The 24,716-nt window shown below is 35.0% G+C and overlaps 1 protein-coding gene across 3 annotated transcripts in view; it reads left to right on the forward strand.

The window, feature by feature from the left end:
• Positions 1 to 24,716, forward strand: part of RB1 (RB transcriptional corepressor 1) — a 153,093-nt gene that overhangs the window by 117,437 nt on the left and 10,940 nt on the right. For all 3 annotated transcript variants that reach the window (XM_079137639.1, XM_079137637.1, XM_079137638.1), the window contains 4 exons: positions 9,947 to 10,065; positions 12,934 to 13,079; positions 14,898 to 15,043; positions 23,233 to 23,337. In XM_079137639.1, coding sequence (XP_078993765.1) covers positions 9,947 to 10,065; positions 12,934 to 13,079; positions 14,898 to 15,043; positions 23,233 to 23,337 — 516 coding nt within the window. The remainder of the gene's footprint in view (positions 1 to 9,946; positions 10,066 to 12,933; positions 13,080 to 14,897; positions 15,044 to 23,232; positions 23,338 to 24,716) is intronic.

Below are 24,716 nucleotides of genomic sequence, written 5' to 3' on the forward strand. Positions count from 1 at the left end.
GTAGAATTACTAAGGAGCTTTTCTAAAATGCAGTTGTCTTCCCTTCCTGAGTATATAAAAATTTTATAGGGTAAATGAACACCTGGCATGTGTATTTAATAAAGCTTCCTTGGGGATGCTGATATATATTGCCCTCCAAATAAATTACAGGCCATGTCAGAAAGTAGGAGTTTACATTACAAAATATACTTGAAAACTAAAACCAGATGTTCTAGAAAATGTCAGTTATTTTCCTGGAGTCCTGGGATAGAAGTGGTTAGGATTTGGGAGGTAATCTTAGCTATGTTCTGCTGAGCAAAGAGGAGGGAAGCTGGAGATAAGGAAGACATTTTTCTTTTACAGTCTTTTGCCTGGGTCGGACCCTAGTAATTTTCATTTACCTATGGACAAATAGCTAACACATACTTCTTTATAGTTTATATGCAAACGTTCATGGTTATTCATACATATAGCCTGATAGGAACTTGACCCAAAGTTTAAAATTTTTTGGTTAATATTCAGTATTATGGTTTTATGTCTGTAGAGACCGGGTTAAGGTGATCTGCTTTGCCTTTGTTCTACTGTCAAAACAGTTTGTGATCAAAGGACAGATTCAGTATTAGTTCTGTGATTTGTTTTAATAAGAACCATCATTTAAAATTATAATTACACTCATAGAAACAGGGTTTTCTTTGTTAAGGGAAAAAAAAAGACATCTCTCAGACTTGGTTGACTTTTTGTCATTTTTTCTAAATTTAATGTATTCATAATAAATAGAAAAATGAAAGGAGCTTAGAAAGTAAATTCAGCACCTAATTATCAGAAAAAGCAATTGTAAACTCAAATTTTTGAATTTTCATCTTTATTGCCAAGAAAAAAATGCCCTATATTATATTATTCAAAGTTTATAATTAAAAAGTGGGAAAGAGAAAAAATTCCTGCAGACATTCTAGGCATGACATAGACTGTTGACAGTCTAAACTTGAAATTAATGATTAAATTGTCTGAAGTCCTATAATACTGTTTTAGTCTGTTGGGTCTGCTGTAAGAAAATACAATAGACTGAATAGCTTATTAACAACAGGAATATACTTCTCACAGTTTAGAAGGGGAAATCCAAGATCAAGGCATATCTTTTGAGATCCCATTTCCTTTTTTATAGTTAGTGTCTTCTCACTATGTCCTCAGAGGTGGAGGGGACAAGGCAGCTGTCTGGGGCCTCTTTTATGAGAATGCTAATCATGAGGGATGAAACTCAGTTGTGCCTGGAAAGCCTTGGTTACCTTTATGTGTCAGACCTCCATAGCACCCATCCCACCTTTGACTGTAAGCCTCCAGGGCAGGAATGGCCAAGAGGTTTCCAAAGCCAGAACAGATGTAGAAATAGTAACACATGCATATCAATAAAAATCACTTGCTAGGAACCCAAATCCTGCCAATGAGCATGTTCCTACTATCTTAGATTTATTTCAGTTTCAGAATTAGAAAATTTAAGAATTATGAAATCTTGTGAAATCAGAAAAGGTGCACCTAAACAATGTAGAAACAATGCAGTTGAAAGCCAAAAGCCTGTGAAATATAGTAGTAATGTTTACTAACATTTCTCTTTTCCTTTTTTTTTTTTTTCTTTCAGTGCTGGTGAAAAAACCCAGGGCCTTGTTCATGCTAGGCAGAAGTTTCTTTGTTTTTATTTTTAAACAACACTATATTATATTCAATCAATAAACAATTTTTAAACAAAACTTGGGCACTCTGAATAGTTTAAACCTGCTAAGATACTTGCCATTGTGCAATAATATGTGTGAGTAAAGCGTACCCATTAGATTCCCATAGGCAAAAATCTGGTGATTTTGATTCTCTGGTATAGAGACCCTCATAAAAGGCAGAAGTTACTCAAACAGAATTGCTTTTAATTGAGATCATTTAATTGTAGGATGTTTGTTTTTAACTTATTTTCACATCTTAGTCATGGGCATTCTTAATAGATAATTTAATGTCTCCTCACTTCTGTAGTGTAAGCATATTTATTCCTGACCTTTGAACTATAAGCTCCCTTTATGTGCTTCTCCATTCAGTCATAACCTTCTCTTCCTTCAAAATTTGGCAAAGCATCCTCGACTTTCATCATATTCAGAAATGCTGGCTTCCTTTTAAGAACTTTCATGCCCTGTTCCCCTTTTAATGTCTGTTTCTCACACTGTATTAGTTCCCCTTATAGTATTAATTCCTCCTACAATATGAATTTTTATTCATTTTGTAAATATTCACTGTTCTTTCATAGCCTTTTTCTGAATTTGTCATCACATGCTTAACTTCCTTGCTCATTTTCATCTGCCTCTTCCCATCAGGTCTAACCACCATGTGGATAAGAACCACCTTTACTCGGCACTATACTCTCTACCTAGTACATGGTAGGCGTTCAGTAAATATTTGATTTTTAGTGGGTAATGACTGACTGATAAAAATAAATTTCAAACCAGGTGTGGTGATAATCCCAACTACTTGGAAAACTGAGGCACGGGATCACAAGATTGAGACCAGTCTGGCTTAGTCAACAAGATCCTGTCTCAAAAGTAAAAAAAAAGGCCAAGTGTAACTTAGTGGTAGAGCACTTGCCTAGCTTGCATGAGGCCTTAGATTCAATCCCCAATTCCACCAAAACATCATCATCATCATCATCATCATCATCATCATCATCATCATAATATTGGTAATAACTTTCAGTTTTACTCCAGGTACACTCTACTGTACTCCAGAACACTCTACTGTACTCTACTCCATTGCACTTTACTTTTTAAAAATTGTAAGTAAGAGGCATTCTGAAACAGTTCATGTACTTCCTGGCTAAGGTGCATATACTATGCTTGATTAATATTTTAGGGAAAAAATACTTGAAGGAAAGGAGTAGGTAAAAAATATTTTAAAGGACTTCATGTATGTATAGCTAAGAAATTTCCACTTTTAACCTTATCCTCACTTTAAGGCAGAATTAACTTCAGAGAACTTGGAACATTTTAAGCTTATCACTTCATTCATTTATGCAACAAGTACTTATTGATTCCCTACTATTTGCCAGGCAGTTTTAAACATTGAGATTTTGATGTGAACAAAATAGACAAAACTTATGCTTTCCCGTCTTTTGCATTTCTAGCAAGGGAGATAGTTCATAAACAAGTAAACAAATGAATACATAATATAATTCAAAGTAGTGATCTATGCTGAGAGGAAAATAGAGCAGAGTTAGTGGTAGCAAATAGTGGGAATTAAGTTCTCCTAGACAAGATGTTCAGAGAAAGCTTTGTTTAGAAGGTGCTATTTATGGGGATATGTGAATAATGGAGTGGATTGAGTCCTGAGAGGCTCTGGCGAAAGAGCATTCCAGATAGAGGAAGCTGCAAATACAGAAACTCTGAAACTGGAAGTGTCATGTCACACTCATGGAATAGAAAGACGACCAGTATGGCTGGAATAAGTAAAGAGAGTGGTGAAGAGGGAGATCTGAGAAATAGTAAGAGGTCAGACCCCCAGTGGTGTTTTATAAACCAAAGTGAGGAGTTTGGATTTATTCTGAGATTGGAAGCTATTGGAGGGTTTTGGGAGTCGGTGGATAGTAAGGAGTAACTTCTTAACTGTTGAAGAGAACTGGGAGGCAGAGGGAATAGAAGTGTGAATATGGGTTTATAGGATGCTTTTGCAGTAGTAGAGAAAAGAGATAATAGTGGCTGAAACTCTAGCAGTGTCATAGATAATGTAAAGTAGTTAAATTTGGAATATATTTTGAAGTTAGAACCGACATGCCTTGCCTGGTAGATTGTCTAGTAGAGGGTGAGAGAAAGAATAATTAAACACGACTTCCTGTTTGTTTTGTTTCTGTTTGTTTGTTTTTTATTTGGGCAACTGGATATGAGGAATGACTTAAGGATATTTGAAAGCCTGGGGAGACGCAGGATATTTTTTAGTATAGAGGGTGATTAGTTCATTTTTAAATAGACATCAAGTGAAGACGTTGAGTAAGGTACAAGAGGGCAGATACTTCTAAAATAATCTTTCAAGGCTATCAGCCAAATGCAGATGCCAAAAGGAGGGTTGTTTACTTTTTTGTCCCTACTTCCTAATACTGTATGTATAGAACCTGGTACAAAATAGACACTCAGCACATACTGGGTGGGTGGATGGATGGATAATGAGGCATACATTTATACATTTGAACAAATACATTCTCCTTTTTGTAATGGCATTCATAGGTAGAAATAAGAATCAACCATGCTACCAAATATTTATTTATTTATTTATTTATTTATTTATTTATTCATTCATTCATTCATTCATTTTGTGGTGCTGGGGATTAAATTTAGGGCCTTGTACATGTTAGGCAAGAGCATCCCACTGAACTACATTCCTAGCCCTCAAATAATGTATAGTATACTCTGTGGAAAGTACTGTACCAAATGATTATATGTGTTAACTCACATAATTCTCATAAACTATGATTTAAGTTACCATTATTATCATTAGTATCTCTGTAGTTAAGAAAAGTGAATCTTAATGAGATTAAGCAACTCGCCTGAGGTCATAAGCAGCCAGGGTTTGAACCCTTTCAGTATGGCTACAGTCTGTGTTCCTCTCCATTGCACTATATTTATTCCCATTTTCATGACATACTCATTATCATAAACCTAAATTTACATATCTGTGTGATCACTTGGGTTGGAGGGATGAACTGATAAAAAGTGATACTTGCATGAAACAGACTATTAGTAAAAACAAACAAAAAACTCTACCTTAATTCTCACAGGAAGACTTTACTTCAGTATAATCCTGTTGTACTACTCTAAAACATGAACCAGGTTTTATATACTTAAAAAGCAAGTTGAATGCCTAGTTATTTTTTTAAGAATCCAAAATGCCAATTTATTCATTTCTTAATAATTTCGTATTTTACAATGAGGAAATTAACAGTTGCACAGTCCAGATGTCTTTGTAGCCCAGGAAGTTAACATGTCATACAAACAAAAAACAAATCTGATTTCTTTGCCTTTGATAAAACAGGGCACACAAGATTTCTTTTGTGTGCTTTGTGGCCACTGTCATACAGTCTTGATGTCAGGCAACCTCATTAAACTAGGGAACTCATGCCATCCTCAGCTCCAGCCAGGCATGGTAAATGCCTGTTTAGTAGCATGTTTAAGTCCTGTTACATCTTTGTGAGCTCTCAGTATCTCCTAAATAATCTGTTTGGGAGGAAAATGGGAGTAGGCCACTCATGCTGAACATACATGTACACCCATACTGTTTCAGTTAAATATATTCAGTTCATCAGTTTCTAGAAAATGTGAAACACTGAGTATAAAAATACATCCATTAGCTAAAGTGAATTTGTTAGGTGCTGATTGTTAGTACCACTTTACTCAGATGAAAACCATTATTTAGATTGCACTTCAGAGTACCCCTAATGAATAGTGGAAAGAATGACTATATAATAAAAATTATGTTATGAAGGTTTTAGATTCCTCTCCTTCATTTTCCAAATCATACATGCCCCCTTATCCTCTGATGCCGCCATAGAATACCCATGCCTACAACCACCTACACTTTGAGATTTCTTTTTGTAGTAGCTGCTATTACAAATGGTAGCCTACCTTTATTAATCTACTGGAACTGAAAAAGGGTTAAAAACCATCCAACTTTTGCAGTGATACATATAATAATAACTGTATGATTATCACATCTCTTTTTATTCAAAATTTATCAAGTGTCTATTTGCTATCTAGAGAGGAAAAAGTAAATTATTATTATTATTATTATTATTACTATTATTATTACTATTATTATTATTAGCAGTACTAGGTTTTGAACCCAGGGACATTCTACCCATGGGCTATTCCCAGCCCTTTTTATTTTTTAATTTCAGACAGGGTCCATTAAGTTGCCCAGGCTGGCCTCAAATTTGTGATCCTCCTACCTTAGCCTCACGAGATCCTGGAATTACAGATGTGCACTGCACCTGACTTTAAATTTTAAAAAGATATTTTTTCCCTTGAAAGTTAAGAGTTGAGAGCGTATTTTTAACACATTAATATGTACATATATGACTATATATGACTGAAATAAAATAATCCCATCAAATCTCTGAAAAGTGTTGAATGTCCAAGTGGTACAGTGAAGGCACATCAGGTGTTATGTCATTTAATCATACAAAGTGGGTGCTGTTTTCCCGTTTTTCAGATTACGAAGCTGAGCCTCAGAGAGAAACTTCACTAGGAAGCTGTGCAAATAGAATTTAAGTTTGCATCTTTTTAATTCTAGAGCCTATGTTTTTACTATTATTGACCTTAAAAAAAAAGAATTCTTTGTGCTTTTTATTTTTGTTGACATGCTTTGAGAGTAGGATGAGTAAGAAAAACGGTGTCGAAGATTGTCTTGCTTGGGCATCCAATTTCCTATTACCTTTGAGTAACTTACCATTACTTTTTCTCTCTTTTTCAATTTCTTCTCCCTTTAAGTGTGTCTCTCAAGTTGCTTTTTGTTTGTTTTGTTTTGACACTTTCCTAAGATATTTGACTGCTATATATAAAACAAGTAAATCACTAAAAATTAGCCAGAAGGAGTACCTGGATGGGGTTTGGGGATTTAATTGTGTGGAACTAGCTAAGACAATTCCTTAAGAACCCACATTTAATATCTTTAGGTCTTTTCTCTTAGTTTCATCATATTACTCAGCTCTGACTCTTCTGGTTTCATGCCTGAGGATATGATATGATTGTGTCTGCAGATATTCTAGAATCTAGAGACAGGAAGCAGTATAGAACATACAATATTCATCAAATAAACATTCCTTAATGTTTTTAGTATGGTTTCCATCATTTTTAGTATGGTATCTCCTCCCTAGATTCTCCCAGTCCAGAGAATGATGTTTTACACCCTCCAAATAATAAACCTTTTAGGTTTTTGTTTGTTTTCATCAGTAAAGAAAAGCGAAAAGGATGAGAATATCTCAAAGTCTAACTTGTTCTTCGGTGGGTTTCCATCCAGTTCTTCTGTTATTGCCCCTCTACTTGACCTACTGCTTTAAGTATCTGGTATCACCATTTCCAAACCCTTTGGGAAGGCTTATATTCACTTGGTTTGTCCAGTGGCTTTATGTAAAAAACTGCTGAGTCCATCCAACTTTTTCCCATCTACCAAGTAGATTACTACTTGTTCCTCTGCTTTCCAGTTTGAGATATTTGTACCTCCTATTTCCGCTTCCATTCTCTTTGTTCGTTAGGTTTATATCTTTAAAAATAAATTCCTTTTACTGTCGTTTTAGTGGGATTTTAGAAGAGAGAGTTAATGTATACATTTAGTTTATTGTCTTTAACTGGCATTATCTTTTAAAGATTCAGTTTAGCATAATTTATTGTGGTTTTAAACATATAGAAGTTTTCAATTTGCATCTATTCAGATCTGTTCATATTTCTTATTGTAATCTAATGGGTTTTCATCAAACCCGCAAAGTCCTCGGCCCAAGTCTAAGAAATTTGGATGATCTTCTGTATTTACTTCTAATGTTCTTCAGTTTTGTTTCTTAATGAAAATGGTTTTGTATATTTTGTAAAGATATAGTGATTTAACTTTTTTTTCAAATTGTTAGCTGATTTTTCCAACACATTACTGATTAGACTGTTCTTTATATTTAATAAAACTTTGTTCCAAACTATTTTATATTTTTACTTCCATTTTTGACATAAATAAGTCTGTTTTTTTTATAAAAAATATTTCTTAATTAAGCACTAAAAACCCTTCTTTTATGGAATCTACTCTTATATACTTGTAAGTAGTCACCTCTAAGAAATTACAGTTTTTGAATCAGTATTTTTAATGATTTTTACTGCTGGTCTTATTTTTTTGTAAATGATATTTTTAAAATCATACCTTGAAGCTTTTTTGCTTATATAGAAATACAATATTTCTATTGATTATGAAATCGTAACAGCAATGTTGCTAATATTATTCTAATAGTGTCTCTATAAATTATTCTTGGTTTCTATACTAACAAATATCTGTGAACAGTGGTATTTTTCTTGTTTCTTCCTTTGCAATCCTTTGAGCTTTTATTTTTCTTCCTTGCCTAATTGAACTGGTTGAGACCCCAAATTCAATGCTAAGTAGAAATGGAACATAGGTTTCTTGTGACTTTTTTTTTAAGGGGAGTGCTTTTAATATTTCACCACTGCACATAACATTGGCTGTGGGTTTATTGTTTGTAAATGTCATTTATCAAATTAGAAAATTCCCTTCTGTCCCAGTTTACTACTTTTTTTTTCTTTTCTATTTTAAATATTACAAAAGGGTCTTGAATGAGAATATTTTTGTATTGATTTTTTTTTTTTTTCCTACACTGGAGATTGAACTCAGGAGCATTCTACTACTGATTTACATCCTCAGAACTTTTTTTGTTTTTGTTTTGAGACAAGGTATGGTTAAATTGCATAGGCTGGCCTGGAACTTGAGATTCTCCTGCCTCAGCCTCCCAGGTAACTGGGATTATAGGCATTTGCCATCATGCCCCAGCCTCTTCATTGATTTTGATTATATATTTTACCTTAGTGAGGTGCATTGCATTATAGATTTTTCTAATGTTGAACAAATTTTGCAACATGGATAAAGTCAACTTGGTGATAATGAATTTTCTTTTAAACACTGCTGATTTGAGTTGCTAATACTTCTTGATTTGGAATTTTTATATCTCTGTTCATGAATGAAAATGGTATATAATTTACCTTCTTGTAATGTCTTTGATGGATTTTAGTATCAATGTTATGCTAACTTCATAAAATAAGACAAAGAATATCTCTACTTCATTCTATATGATTTTGAGTAAAAATGGGATTATCAGTCCTCTGAGTGTTTGGTAGAATTCTAGGCGAAACCCAAAGGACTCAGCTTTTTCATTGTAGGGGAATTTTTAATAACTGATTCAGTAGTTTTAGGACTATTCAGCTTATTTTATTTCTTTTTTGTTGGGATTTGGTAAACTTATGTTTTGTAGGATTTTTCCACATACTTTCAATTTGATATAAATTTATTCATAATAGTCTTGTTATCTATCTAGTCTGCCTGTGATTGTGTCCCACTTGTCATTTCTAATCCTACTTATCTTTATTGTTACTCTTTTTCTGAATCATTCTAGTTGGAAGTTTGTTTAATTTTTTAAATTATTTCAAAGAACAGATTGCTAGTTATATTGGTCAATGTTATTTTATCTTTGTTTTCTGTTTTATTAAATTTTGCTCATATCTGTATTATTTCCTTCTTTGAGTCTTTCCTGTGATGAAAAATTTTCCCTAACTTATAATGCAGTTTGAACAGCCCAAACCTGAAATTCTTCAAAATTCAAAAATTCTTTTGGTGCTGAGGATCAGATCTAAGGATTTGCACATGCTAAGAAGGCATTCTTTCACTGCACTACATCCCCATCCCAAGATTCAAAAATATTTGAGTGCCAGTATAATGGCACTTCATGTGATAGGTCACAGATAAAACAACTAAACATATTGTATACAATTAACTTCAGGCTGTGTAAATAAGGTGTATATGAAGCATAAATTCTTTTTGTGTTTAGAGCTGGGTCTCACCCCTAAGTAGCTCATTATATATATGCAAATATTCTAAAATCATAAAAAAATTTAAAATCTATAATACTTCTAGTCCAAAACATTTCAATAAGGAATACTCAACCTGTATAAACATTTGAGGGTTATACAATTTCCTACTCCTTTTGTATATATATGTGTAGTACAAAATTGGTAATTGAGAATTTCAAGGGTGGAGACAATGGTCCTCTTGTAACTTCTAAATTGCCACTGTTGGTTGTACCTAAAATTCATAGTTCTTCACATGTCAAACAATATGATTTTGATACATACCTGAGAAAAGCAGAGTTAAATAATAATGTTTTAATGTCATCTTGTTTCACCTTTATTAGGACTCGCCTTTATTTGACCTTATTAAACAATCCAAGGACCGAGAAGGACCAGGTGATCACCTTGAATCTGCTTGTTCTCCCAACCTTCCTTTCCAGAATAATCACACTGCAGCAGATATGTAAGTAGAACATGTTATGTTATCCATTGAAGTTGCAGATAGATCTTGAGCATGAGGGCACTATATAGAAGTTGTATAGAATAGACTTTTGCTTAAGATATTGTTATTGCTTTTAAGAATTAGGAATGTAGCATACATGACCTAAATAAGGTCATATGAAGGAATACAAAGTGCTACTGAATTGTGGTAATAATGGTATAATGAGAGCAGATTTCATTGCACAGATGGCAGTTTAGATAGGCTTTTAAGTACTGAATAGGATTTCAACATAAATTTAGAGAAGTGAGAGGAGACAGAATAGTTTTCTAAGAGTCAGAAATGACACGAACCAATAATAGCCAGGGTAGCAGGAAACATTTTTCAGAGCACACAGATCAGTCCCTTTGGATGAAGCATGGAGTAAGTCTAGGGAGTAATGTGAGATATGGACCAAAGCAGTTGATGAGAGCAAGGTGATGATGGGAGCAGAAAGCAATAGCCAACATGTACTTAGAAGGCTCAGTGTGTGCTGGACAATTGCCTAAGTACTTCATGTTCATGTTTTTCATTTAATTTTTATACCTGTCCTATAAGGTAGTAGATAGTGCTGTCAGCCTTATTTGTCTATAAAATAGGAATTAGAGAAATAAGGTAACTTGCCTAAGGTCAACAGAAATCCAGCTCAACCAGTTTGACCCCAAAGCCCATGCTCTTACTTTCTCTAGCTACACTGCCTTTCATAGAAATGTGCTTCATGTTATGGTCCTGTTCTGTGTTGTAATCAACGTAAAGGAGCCACTTTCCATAGATGTCATTTTCATTCTGACTTGTATCCAGACTATTCCTAGCATATAGAGACTCTTCATTCATGTATATATTTGTTTGCTAGGCAGTAGTTTTATAGTCAAGCTTTATTTTTTTCTTTAAATAGTTCTGTTAAATGCCAGGAAGTATTGTAAGCACTGAAAAGACAAAAGTAAGATGGTCTAGGTCTTTTTCCTTCATATAGCTTTATGTTCAGGAGGAAGGAAGCAATGAATAAGTAAACTAATACATAAGTCAATTTTAGAGTATAATAAATGGTATAAATGAAATGAATACAGTGATATAAAAGAGAAAACAAGAGGGCAATGGAATATTTAGGGGTATTTTCCTTTCTCTGATGAAGTGATATTTTGACCTGAGACCTGAAGGACAAGTGGATGCTGACCAGGCAAAAATCTTCATGTTGTAGGGCAGATGGAACTGGCTGGCATGAGGACTAGAATGAGATCCAGAATGAATGGGTATATAGTGAATATGAGAATGTTGCACAGTGAGGTTGGAGAGGCATAGACCAGGTCTAGACTTTTAGGTTCCCACGGGCCATAGTAAGCAATTTGGATTTTATAAGGGCAGTGGGGAACCATTTAGCAGGAATGCAGCTTGCTATAATATATATTTTTAAAGGACCACTGTCTGGTTGCTATTTGAAGTACCAGGTGGTTTGGGGGAGAAAAGGGGTCAGGACAGGAAAGAAAGTGGGGAGACCAGTTTGAAGACTATTTTAATAGTTCAAGTGAGGGATGTGGGTAACTTAGTCTAAGATTTAGATTTAAGATTAAAGGTTGAAATGAAAGATCTGGGATACATTTAGAGCTATATTTAATAGGTTTTAAATAGTTTTATATCAGGTTTGAGGAACTTGGGAAACAGTGAAATTAAAATAATTACTTCTAGATTTTTAAATTTAAGATACTAAAAAATATGTGACTATTTTTTAAGATAATAAAAAACTGGGAAGAAGAAATCCAGATTCTACTTTGACCTTATTAAGCTTGAGATTCAAGTAGTGACACCCATTATTAGGTAATTGGATATTTGTATCAGAACTCAAAGGAGACTAAGTTTGCCCAAGTTAAGTCATCTCTAATTGTCAGTTAGAAAACCAAAGGGAAAACCAAAGGGAATAAGAGACCAGGCTCTGGTACTTATAAAATTGTGCTGGTGAGTCTCTCTTCCTACTGCACTAGTTAAGGTACTGCATGTAGTAGAAATGCCCATAATAGGGTACAAATCCTACTTCCTCTTCAAAGTTATTTCTGAGCTATTAAAACAAAATCAAAACACATACCTGGATTATTCTGGTAAATAGAGGACACCATAAAACAAAAGAATTGCTATAAATTGAGAGAGAATATTTGCTGATATTCCTGCCTTGATTTATTCCTGGCATATTTAGCAAACAGGTATAAATCTACTTTGATCATGTTATTTGAAGTACTAAGTCATAGAATTCTCTGCTGTATAATTTAAGAGTGTGTGGTGTAGAACTTGTCAACATTGTATATGAACCATAGTTTTCAGTAAAAAAATTTTTAGTCAGAGAATCAGAGACACATGACAACACTGATATTAGTAACTTGTTTTTTTTATTTTTTATTTAAAAAAATTTTTTTTAATTGTCAAAGGACCTTTATTTTATTTATATGTGGTGCTGAGAATCGAACCCAGTGCTTCACACATGCTAGGCAAGCACTCTACCACTGAGCTACAACCTCAAGCCCCATTAACTTGTTTTTTAAACTTAAGTTATTTTATGTTCTAAATCCCACTACAGCTGTTAAAATGAAAAATTGTACATTGTTTTCCTAATAAGTTATTGTTTTCCTAATAAGTCAGTAATTCCCAGGAAAAGCCACTTATTAAAAGAGACATACCTATAACAAACATAGTTTTCCTATTAAGCTGTTGTTCCCAACTTTTATTTAAATAGCTTGCTTGGAGAAATTGACAGGTAATAACTGATTAAATACGTAAGATGTGTCTGGGTATATGTGTATAACGTGTGTATGTGTATGATTCTTAGCAAACTTCAAATGAGGACTTTTTCCTTTTGAATACCTCTAGGTATCTTTCACCTGTAAGATCCCCAAAGAAAAAAGGTTCAAGTACACGTGTAAATTCTACTGCAAATTCAGAGACACAAGCAACTTCAGCCTTCCAGACTCAGAAGCCATTGAAATCTACTTCCCTTTCACTCTTCTACAAAAAAGGTTAGTAGAAGATTACTTTCAAGAGCATGACTCTAAAACCAGTCTGACTAGGTTCAAATCATGGCTCTAATACTTACAAGGTTTGACCTTGAGCAAGTCACTTAATATCTTTATGCCTTAGTTTCCTCATCTGTAAAATGAAACTATAATAATTTACCTTATAATAATAATAATAATTACTTTAGAGGGTTTTCAACATAATTAAATAAATTATTACATACAAAATGCTTATAACAGTGCCTATCACAAAGTAAGCACTCAGAAAAGATTAGGTGTTAGGAATGCTGCATTGCTGTTGTTATACCTTCAAATTAATGTTCAGAAATATTTGCCCCAATGTCTCTTTTACTATTCAGGTACATATGTAGTGTTGAGATTATACTGTGTGTTATTGACAGTGCAAACACATTTCCTGGATATTTTCAGGACATTAACAAGTCCAGTAACCAGTTTGTATAATATTATCTGATTGAATATATACTTGGTGGGGTGGGGAGGTTTATTTTGCATACCTGTACATGTATATAAACGTAAGTCCATACCAATTTGGAACCCTCTGAAGGAGAGTAAAATGCCAGATTCCTCTGTGATAAGAAAACTATATTGAACCTGGCACAGTGGTGCACACCTGTAGTCCCAGTGGCTAGGGAGGGAGGCTAAGGCAGGAGGATCATGAGTTCAAAGCTAGCCTCAGCAAAAGTGAGGTGCTAAGCAACTCAGTGAGATTCTGTCTATAAATAAAATACGAAGTAGGGCTCAGATGGGGCTCCGTGGTCAGTGCCTCTAAGTTCAATCTCTGGTACCCCCAAAAAAATAAGAAAAAGAAAAAAAATGTATATATATGTATATATATGTGTACACACACACACACACACACACACACACACACACACACACTGAGCCTTATAAGAACATTGTAAGCCTTGGCCCCTAGATTAGGGTAGTGGTTTTCAAATGGTAGACCCCAATCAGCAGAAGCCATACCTCCTGGAAAGTTGTAGAAATGAGAATTTGGGGGACCTACCTATATCTATTTAATTAGAAATTCTAGGATAGAGCCCTAGAGCCTTTGTTATAACAATCCTCTAGGCAAGAAGGATGTATGCTTAAGTTTTAGAATACGTGGGATAAATTGTTAGCTATAAAAAGTTTCATTTGCCTATGCAAGTCTTTAAAGACCCATTTTAAACCAAGGATTTTTGTATTTAAAGTAAATGGACAAAAAATTCAGTTTTGCCAACTCTCTTTTCTCTAAATCTGAATTTCCAATAATATTTTAACAGATTCTGAATAAACTTAATATCACAGTTGCACTCTACTTAGATAATATCTACCATCTTTAAAGAGTATACTTTGTTGGTACTTCGCAGAGAAATGTGGTTCAATTTTTTTCTTTTAGGATTGGAAAAATTAATAAACACTGGCAATTCCATATTTTAAAAAGTAATTATCCCTCTTGAATATTGATAGTAGGAATTTCCAACATCTGTGATGAGTGATTACCAACAGAATGGAAGCAAACCCTATTTGGTTTTTCTAATTTCACATCTTATGGCCTGTCCCCCTCTACATTCTACCTCTGCATCAGTTTCATAATATAATAGTTAATTTATCAAGTATTATGCCTGCCAAGTATTATGCCTTCCACTGTGGTATTATTAGGAATTACTTTTTCAAAAAGAAAATAGTGGTAAAGATAAGGTTACTGTTAAGTGCTATTTAAAAACAATAATGGTATAGCAAGTTAATGATTTTTAAAAAGTCTACTTGTGATAGAAAATGAACAGTAAACATGGTTCATTCCCCTTACATTTGCAGTGTACCGGCTAGCGTATCTCCGACTAAATACCCTATGTGCAAGCCTTCTGTCTGACCATCCAGAACTAGAACACGTCATCTGGACCCTTTTCCAGCATACACTGCAAAATGAGTATGAACTCATGAGAGACAGGCATTTGGATCAAGTAAGAAAATTGAGCACTTGGCTTTTTCTTCTCTCTACTTTTTTTAACTATGTACTGATTTCTTTAAAATAAATAAATAAAAAACAAGATAGGATTCAAATGAGAAGTTTGATTAACTTAGTAAACTTTATATATTTGCTTGCTAGCTACCATTTATATTTTTGCTCTAATTCTTACCAATTAGAGCTTTAGAGAGATCAAGAGTATATTTCAATAACTATTTATTTAGTGATACATTCTTATCTATTAAAAAAAATCACTGAAGAACCTGTTTATTTTCAGCTTTTTGTGTTTTAGTAAGCCAGATTCATTTTAGTGTAGAAGAATCATGAAACTTAAAAATCATTTGATCTAAAGCAAATGATTCATTGCCTATTGAATGAATGATGTTTATAAACTGAGAATTATTTCTTGTATCCTCCTTTTTCTTCTCTCTCTCTCTCCCCCCTCCCCCTCCCCTCCCCCTTCCCCTCCCCCCACCTCTCTTACCCAAGGTGCTTAACCACTGAGCCACATCCCCAGCCCTTTTAAATAATTTTTTTAGAGACAGGGTCTCCCTGAGTTGCTTAGGGTCTCGCTAAGTTGCTGAGGCTGGCTTTGAACTTGCGATCCTCCTGCCTCAGTCTCTTGAGCCACTGGAATTACAGGCATGTGCCACCATACCCAGCTTTCATCTCTTAAAATGGGTTGAAAGAACAATATTTTGGAAGGGGATAACAGCTTATCAATATAATTTTTATATACAAATCACCTATTTGAAGTACACAATTCAGTGGGTTTTAGTATGTTCTGAGTTATATAACCATCACAATTCATTTTAGAACTTTTTTTTACCATGTAATTGTATTTATATGAAATGTGCAGAATAAGGAAATACATAGAGACAGAAGGTAGATAAGTGCTTGTCAGGGACTGTGGGGATGGTGACTCAGGTGTTTTAGTCAACTTTTTTCATTGCTGTGACCAAAATACCCAACAAGAACAACATTGAGGAGGAAAAATTTATTTTAGCCCACAGTTTCAGAGAATCTCAGTCCATGGTTGGCTGACTCTAAAGCTCTGGGCCCAAAGTGAGATAGAACATCATAGCAGAAAGGTGTGGTGGAGGAAAAGAAGCTCAGGACATGACAACCAAGAATAAAAAGAGCTCTACTCACCAGGGACAAAATATAAACCTAAAAGGCACAACCCCCATTATCCTACTTCCTTCAGCCACACCTACCTTCCTACTGTACCACCCAGTTAATCCATATCTATGAATTGATCCACTGATCAGGTTAAAGCTCTCATAACCTAATCATTTCACCTGTGAAAACTCTTACATTGTCTCACACATGAGTTTTGGGGGGATACTTCATGTTTAAACCATAACGTCCTGCCCTTGGGCCTGCCATCTCTTGCCCACCTCACAATTCAAAATATATTTAGTCCATTTCCAAGAGTCCCCATAATCTTAACAGTTCCAGCATTACCAAAAGTCCAAGTCCAATATCTCATTTGAAACTCAAGGCAAACTCAGCTGTGAGAGTAAAGATCAAAAGCAAGTTATAGATATCCTTTATACCATTTTCATTCCAAAAGGGAGAAATAGGGCATAGAAAGAAGTGATGAGTCCAAACAATACTAAAATCCAGCCAGGCAAACAAGTCCTGCAGCTCCCATGTCCAACTTTGGGGGCACATGGTATCATGAAGTTGTCTCCAAAAGGCATGTGTTGCTCTGCTGCCCCTGTGGCCTTGCTGGTTGCAGTTCATATGGTCTTTCTTCTTGGCTTGTTTCTTCTCAATTACTCCAGTTTTCCTCAGCTTGACCCACATTGCTAGCATCTCTCAATCTCAGGAGTCTCTTCTGCAGTTTCAGCTTCCTTCTCCTATCTTCACAGATCTTCCTCTCATGGGAAGTCTATAGGGATTCTGACCCTGCTACACTTTGACCTCCTAGACTTTTCCTTTGAAATCTCTGTGGAAACCCCTATGACCACCTAATTCCAGCATCCTTCATTTCTGCAAAATCAGCACCACATGGTTGACAGCAAGGTCTGCCACCATCTGGACCAGGAGCCAAGCCTCCTGGGACCACAGCTGCAGCCTCTGAGTGCCTGGGTGGCTGAACACAGTGAAACAACTTCCCAGGCCTGCCTGTGTAAGCAGGGTGCACGCTTTGTCTCAAAGGAAATTTTTCTTTTATATCCTTGAGCCTGAGATGGGTGTGGTCTTACCAATTCTTGAGATACCTCAAGCCATCTTTCCTGTTGTTTCTGAGTACTGAGCGTTTCTTTAGTGGCTCTTTAACAACCACACCTTCCTTAATTCACTTTACTCAGACTTTCCTGGCCAAATTGCAAGTTTTTCAAATCTTTCTGCTTTTCTTCTCCTGATTATCACAGTAAACTTGGATAAATAACACCAGCAATATTCATGCCACAACCTGAATGCTATGCTGCCTTGAAATTTCCTTTACCAGATTCATTAACACATCACCTTTGAATTCAGTCTCACAAAAAGCCTCAGAACGTGGTCAAAATGTAGACAATGTTTTTTGCCAGAATTTAACATGAATGGCCTCTAGTCCAGTTTCCAATAGACTCCTCCTTCTTTTAAACTTAATGAGCCTAGACTTTATTGTCCACAGTCATATCAGCATTCTGTCTTCTGAGATTCCACCAGAATCACCCATTAAGCTCCACTTACAACATTCTAAAGCTTTCCCAACTTGCATCTCTAAACTTTCCAAAATTCCTGTAAACCAGACCCTGTAAATCAGAATCCTTCTAATTCATATGGTCAGATTAGTCACAGCACTAACTCCACTTCTCTCTACCAGTTTCTGTTTTAGTTATTTTTTTCATTGCTATGACCAAAAGACCCAATAAGAACAATGTAGAGGAAGAAAAGTGTATTTTGGCTTACAGTTTCAGAGGTTCTCAGCCTATGGTTGGCTGACTCCATAGCTCTGGGCCTGAGGTGAAACAGAACCTCACAGAAGAAGGGTGTGGTTGAACAAAGCAGTTCAGGATATGACAACCAGGAAGAAGAGCTTTTAGAGCATTGTTATCACACCAAAAAGGAACCCTGTAACTTTCAGGAATAAGCCAGTCCCAAACCCCCACCTCCTCAGTCCTAAACAACACTAACCTAGTTTTCTGCCTCTAGATTTGCCTATTCTGGATATTTCATATAAATGAAATAATATAATATAATATAATATAATAATATGTGATCTTTTGTGTTTGACTTCTTTTACTAGCATGCTTTTAAGGTTTATGTGTTATAATTTGTATCAGTCTTCATTCCTTTTTATTGCCAAATAATGTTCTAGTATATGAATCTGAACCATGTTTTATCATTCATTAATTGATGGACATGACTTTTGACTGTAATAACTAATGTTTCTTTGAATATTCATGTACAAATTTTTATGTAGACATATACTTTAGTTTCTCTTGTGTATGTATCTAAAAGTGAAATTGCTAAATCATATCATAACATATAACTTTTGAGGAATGGCTAATTGTTTTCCCAAGTGCCTGTGCCATTTTACATTCTACCAATCAAGTATGAGATTCCAGTTTCTCTACATCTTTACCAACTTACTTTTTTATTATAACCATCCCAGTGGGTTTGATGTGGTTGAGCATTTTTTCATGTCTTCATTGGCCATTTGTATATCTTTTTTAGGGGAGCCTTTGTCCATTTTAAAATTAGATTATTTGTCTTATTCTTAGTGACTTGCAAGAATTCTTTATATTTTCTACACACATGTCCCTAATGAGATGTATGATTTGCAAATATTTTCCTCACACTCTGAGTTGTTATTTTACTTTCTCTTTCTGTGAGTTGGTGTCCTTTGAAGCACAGAAGTTTTCATTTTGATGAAGTTGAACTGATTTTCTATTTTTCTCTTTCATTACTGGGTCTTTGGTATTATATCTAAGAAACTATTGCCAAATCTGAAGTAATTAACACTTATCCCTATTTTCCTCTAAGAATTTAAAAACTTTTAGCTCCTACACTTAATCTATTTTGAACCAATTTTTGTAGTTGGTATATTAGTTACCTTTTTGTCCCTGTGTAAAAAGTACCTGCAAAAAACAACTTTAAGGAGGAAAGATTTATTTGGCTCATGGTTGCAGAGGTTTCAATTCATTGTGGGCCAGCTCTTGCTTTGAAAGGCCTTAATGAGGCAGAACATTATGGCAGAAGGGCACAGAAAAGGAAAGCTTCTTAGCTCATGTTAGCTAGGAAGGAAAGAGGAAAAAGAAAGAAGGAGGAGAGGGAGAGGAGAGGAGTAGGAGGGGGCTGGGAACAAGAAGTAACTGTTCAGGGCATGTCCCCAGTGACTTTCTCCCTCTAGCCATGCCCCATTGCCTACAGTTTCAACACCCCCATTAATCGATGGATTCATGCATTGGTGAGGTCAGAGCTCTCATAATCCAGTCACTTTCCAAAAGCCGCACCTCTGAACATTGCAGCATTGGTAGCCAAGCCTTTGATATATGAGCTTTGGGGGACATTCCAGAGCCAAACGATAACAGGTAGTATGAAGTCCAACTGAATCGTTTTTAGTACTTCATTTTATTTATTTATTTTTATGTGGTGCTGAGGCTTGAACCCATTGCCTCACACGTGCTAGGCAAGCACTCTACCACTGAACCACAACCCCAGCCCCCCGATTTAATTTTTTTGTTATAGAACACTAGTTATTCCAGCATCCTTTCGTCTTTCTTTTCCTTTCCTTTTCCCCTTCCTTCCGTCTAGAAATTGAACGAAGGACCTCATGTATGTTAGACAAGGGCTCTAATGAGCTATATACCCCCAGCCCTGTCCTCAAGCAACACCATTTCTTGAAAAGTTCTTTCCCCACTGACAGCTTCCAAAAATCAATGGGTTATAACTGTTCAAGTGTTTGTGTCTGGACTTTGTATTCTTTCTGTTGATTTGTGTAGCTATTCTTGAGCCAGGACTCCACTTTTTTTTTTTTTTTTTTTTTTTTTTTTGGAACTAGGGATTGAACCCGGGGCATTCTATGTCTGAACTACACCCCATCAGTTAGGTTTTTTGTTTGTTTGGTTTTTGAGACAGGGTCTCACTAAGTTGCTAAGGCTGGCTTTGAATCTGCAGTCCTCCTGCCTCAGCCTCCCAAAGTCTCTGGAATTTCAGGCCTGCGCCACAATGCCTGGCTTATGCTGCCTTGACCAAATGTAGCTTTGTAGTAATATTTTGAAACGAAGAAGTATGAGTATACTTTGTTCTTTTTCAAAATTGACTGGGCTCTCCTAAAACTTGTATTTGCATATGAATTTTAGGATTGGCTTGTTAGTTTCTGTAAAGGTTTTAAAAGAAGTTTGCATTGAATTTAAGTCAATTTGGGGAGCATTGTTGTTTTTGTTTTGTTTTGCTTTTTAGGTACTGGGGATTGAACTTAGTGGTACTCAGCCACTGATTCACATTCCCAGTCCTATTTTTTTGTATTTTATTTAAAGACAGGGTCTCACTGAGTTGCTTAGTGCGTTGCTGAGGCTGCCTTGAACTCATGATCCTCCTTCTTCATCCTCCCAAGCTGCTGGGTTTACAGGTGTGCACCACCTTACCCGGCAAGCATTATCATTTGAACGACATGTTTTCTAATCCATGTACATGTTTCCATTCATTTGCACGTTTTTATATTTCTTTTAACGTGTTTTGTAATTTTTAGAGTACTTGTTAAATTTATTCCTAAGTATTTTATTTATTTATTTATTTTGGGTACTGGGGATTGAACTCAGAGGCGCTTGACCACTGAGCCACATCCACAGGCCTATTTTGTATTTTATTTAGAGACAGGGTCTCACTGAGTTGCTTAGCAATTCACTTTTCTGAGACTTGCTTTGAACTCGTGATCCTCCTTGTCTCAGCCTTCCAAGTCACTGGGATTACAGGCATGCGCTACCACACCCAGCTATTATTTTGTGATAATATTACAAATGAAATTATTTTCTTAATTTCATTCTTGGGTCATTCTTTGCAAGTATATAGAAATATAATTGATTTTTTTGTACATTGATTTTTGTATTCTTGCTAAACTTCTTTATTTGTTTTAATAATTTTCTGGTACATTCCTTAACATTTTCTGCATATAAGATCATGTGATCTGTGCTTAGAGATAGTTTTACATCTTTTCAATCTGAATGCCTTTCATTTTCTTATTGAATTTCCCTGTCTAGAACCTAAAGGATAATGTTGAAGGAAATGGCTTAAGAGGGGATATTAGAGGAAGCATTAAATATGTTGTTGCTAGATGTGGTGGCACGTACCTGTAATCCCAGTTACTTGGGAGGCTGAGACAAGAGGATCACAAGTTCCTGGCCAGCTTCAGCAATTTAGCAATCCCTGTCTCAAAATTAAAAATAGGGAGATGGGGTGGGAATATAGCTAATGTACAGCAACCCTGGGTTCAATCTCTAGTGCTTTGGTAAAGTGATTGACTCATGAGTGCTCTGACCTCACAAGTAGATTAATCCATCGATAGTTGAATAAACTACTGGGATGTATTGGAAACTGTAGGCAGTGGGTCATGGTTAGAGAAAAGGTCACTGGGGGTGTGCCCTGGAAGGGTATGTGTCTCTGTGTTTTTTAATATGCCCTTCAATGGGTTGAGGAAGTTTCCTTCTCTTCCTATTTTTTGAATGCTCTTATCCTGAAAAGGTATAGAATTTTGTCAAGTGCTTTCTCTATATCTATTGAATGACCATGTGGTATTTTTTCTCTTTATTATACTGACATGGTATATTACATTAATTGGTTATCAGATATTAGACCCACCTCACATTTCTGGAATAAATCCCACTTGGTCACAGTATATAATCCTTTTTATATATTCCTGGATTCTGTTTGTCTGGGCAATTATTTTGTTAAGGACTTTTGCATGTATAATCAGAAGATGCAGTTATAGTTTTCACATGATGCTCACATGATGCCATTATCTAGTTTTTGTATCAGAGAAATACTAGCCTCATAGAATTACTTGGGAACACTTCGAACACTTCTAATTTAAGAGAAAAGTTTGTGAGGAATTGTTATTAAGTTGTTATTGTTTGTTTGTTTGTTTGTTTGTTTGTTGTGGTGCTGGGGATTGAACCCAGGGCCTTGTGCTTGGGAGGCAAGTACTATACCAACTGAGCTATCTCAGTTTTCTTTAAATATTGATAGAATTCACTAGCAAAGCCATTTTGGCTTGGGCTTTTTGTTTGTGAACAGTTTTGTTATGGTTTTGTTTTGCTTTTTTGTTTTGTTTTTTCGTGGTACTGGGGATTGAATCCAAGGTGATCTACCACTGAGCCATGTCCCTAGCCCTTTTTATTATTTATTTTGAGACAGGGTCTCACTAAGTTGCTGAGGCTAAGTATCAAAAAAGGAAAAGAAAAATGTGAATGAACAAAGAAGATACATTGATGGCATTGTAAGTGAAAGGAATAGTACAGGTTTGGTAGACTGCTGAGCAAGAGATAGTTGAATAGTGGCAATAGTGGATGTGAACAAAATGTTACAGAAGTGATACATACTTAGACAAGAAAGCTCATGCAAATTGAGAAAGTATGATGTTTTAGAGTCACAGAAAATCATTTTCTAATCTTACTTTTGCATTTAAAATATCTTTTTGAAATGTAATATACCATGCAGAAAAAAATTCGTATTTCATAAGGATGCATCATAATGAAAATTAAACATCTGAAAACTCATCTACATAAGCAGCATCCACATCAAGAAACAGAACATGATCAACAATTTAAAAGTCTTTCTTTTGTTTCCTTCCAGTCACTATATCCTCCATACCAACACCAAGAGTATTAAATATTTTATCCAATGATTTGAAACTTTCACACCTCATTTTTTTTAAGTGGTAATTATACAATTAACTGATTCCAGTTTCAATACTCTTTCTGAGAACTGGAGCCAAAGTTAGTGTAATTTATAAACCAGATAATCAGTCCTGAATAATTAAGAGTTGGCTATTTACATTTTGTTATTTAAACACAGTTTGGGCTAAACACTTAACATGGATTTTCAAATGGAGCTCAGGATGAAAAAAAAAAAAAAAAAGCCTGTAAGAAATTAAATTTCCTCTTTTGAAGCTACTGGAAGATATCAGACTGCTTTTTCAAGGAAAATCATGTAATTAAATTGTACTTTTACATTTCATTTATTTATTAGATTATGATGTGTTCTATGTATGGCATATGCAAAGTGAAGAATATAGACCTTAAATTCAAAATCATTGTAACAGCATACAAGGAACTTCCTCATGCTGTTCAAGAGGTAGGTAATCTTTCATGGTAAGTTTTTTTAAAAAAATCCATATCTGTAATACAGATAGTTAAAGTCATTAATGAGATTATATATTCTGACATTGTATAAATTCACAAATCAATTTTTTTATTTTATATTATTGGTTAATTATCCATAACTAAAATGGAATTGGAAAGCTAAGGCAGATTTTGAAATCATCTAAATTCATCGTTTAAGTTAATAAAAAATACTATGTGCAATAAGCAAGATATTTGTAATAAATTTGATGTAATAGGACATTAGATGTTCTTTAAGTTATTTTTATTACTCTATAGGAAGAGTCAGTCTTATAAAGAAATAATGAAATTTTTCAATGTATACACATTTTGTGTTTCCAGTTTATCTCCTCTGTAGGGAAGTAGTAGTAGGAAAATATACTTGCTGTGACACACATTTCATACCCTTTCGTGATAGGTGAGTTGTGGGTTATTTTTCCAGTTTAACATTGGCGTTTTCAGAGGTAGTGCAGATCAGGTTATTTTTACATCTATATTTTAATTTTTATTTGTTCTAATTAGTCATACATGACAGTAGAATGCATTTCAATTCATTGTCCATGAAGGGAGCACAACTATTTATTTCTCTGGTTGTACCTGATGTAGAGTCCCTGCCATTCATGCAATCATACAAGTACTTTCCCATCCCCTACCCGCTTCCCTTCCCTCATTCCCCTTTGCCCAATCCAGAGTTTCTCCATTCATCCCCACCCCCTGCCCATTATGGATCAGCATCCACATATCAGAGAAAACATTTGGCCTTTGGCTTTCAGGGATTGGCTTATTCAGCTTAGCATGATATTTTCCAGCTTCATCCATTCACCTGCAAATGCCATAATTTTATTCTCCTTTATGAAGTTATTTTTAAAACTCAGTTATTTTGATTATATATTTCAGAGGCATTCTATAAAATCCTGCGCTTTTATTTAACTAAATTTTAAGTAAAATCTAGCTGTCAAAAAAGAAATAGTGCTTTTACTAAATGTCTACTTTTTGCAATGGAAAAATATACATTTCTTGAACCCTTTAGATTGTGGGGATCAGGAAGGTACAGGCCAGAGAATGTAGTCTAAATATCAGTGGATGTAACATTGTCTTTTGCTTACCTCTGACCTTTGTTTCCCACAATGCTTTCCACACTGCCAGCCTGTCCATTTCTGTATTTGGGGATGCCAGCTGTTTGTTCCATGTGCTGACTACAAGTTGCATCTCTGGATCATTCTGTGACATTCCACTTATCCAAGAAGGCTTTTTCAGATTATTTTTTTTTTTCCTGTATAATATATACATCTTGCTAGTTAAAAAGCATTACAAACTATTAAGGAAGAAAATCTGAAGAGAAAAATTCTTAAC

The sequence above is a fragment of the Sciurus vulgaris genome (genome assembly GCF_902686455.1).
Source record: "Sciurus vulgaris genome assembly, chromosome: 4".
In the NCBI taxonomy this organism is placed as follows: Eukaryota; Metazoa; Chordata; class Mammalia; order Rodentia; family Sciuridae; genus Sciurus; species Sciurus vulgaris.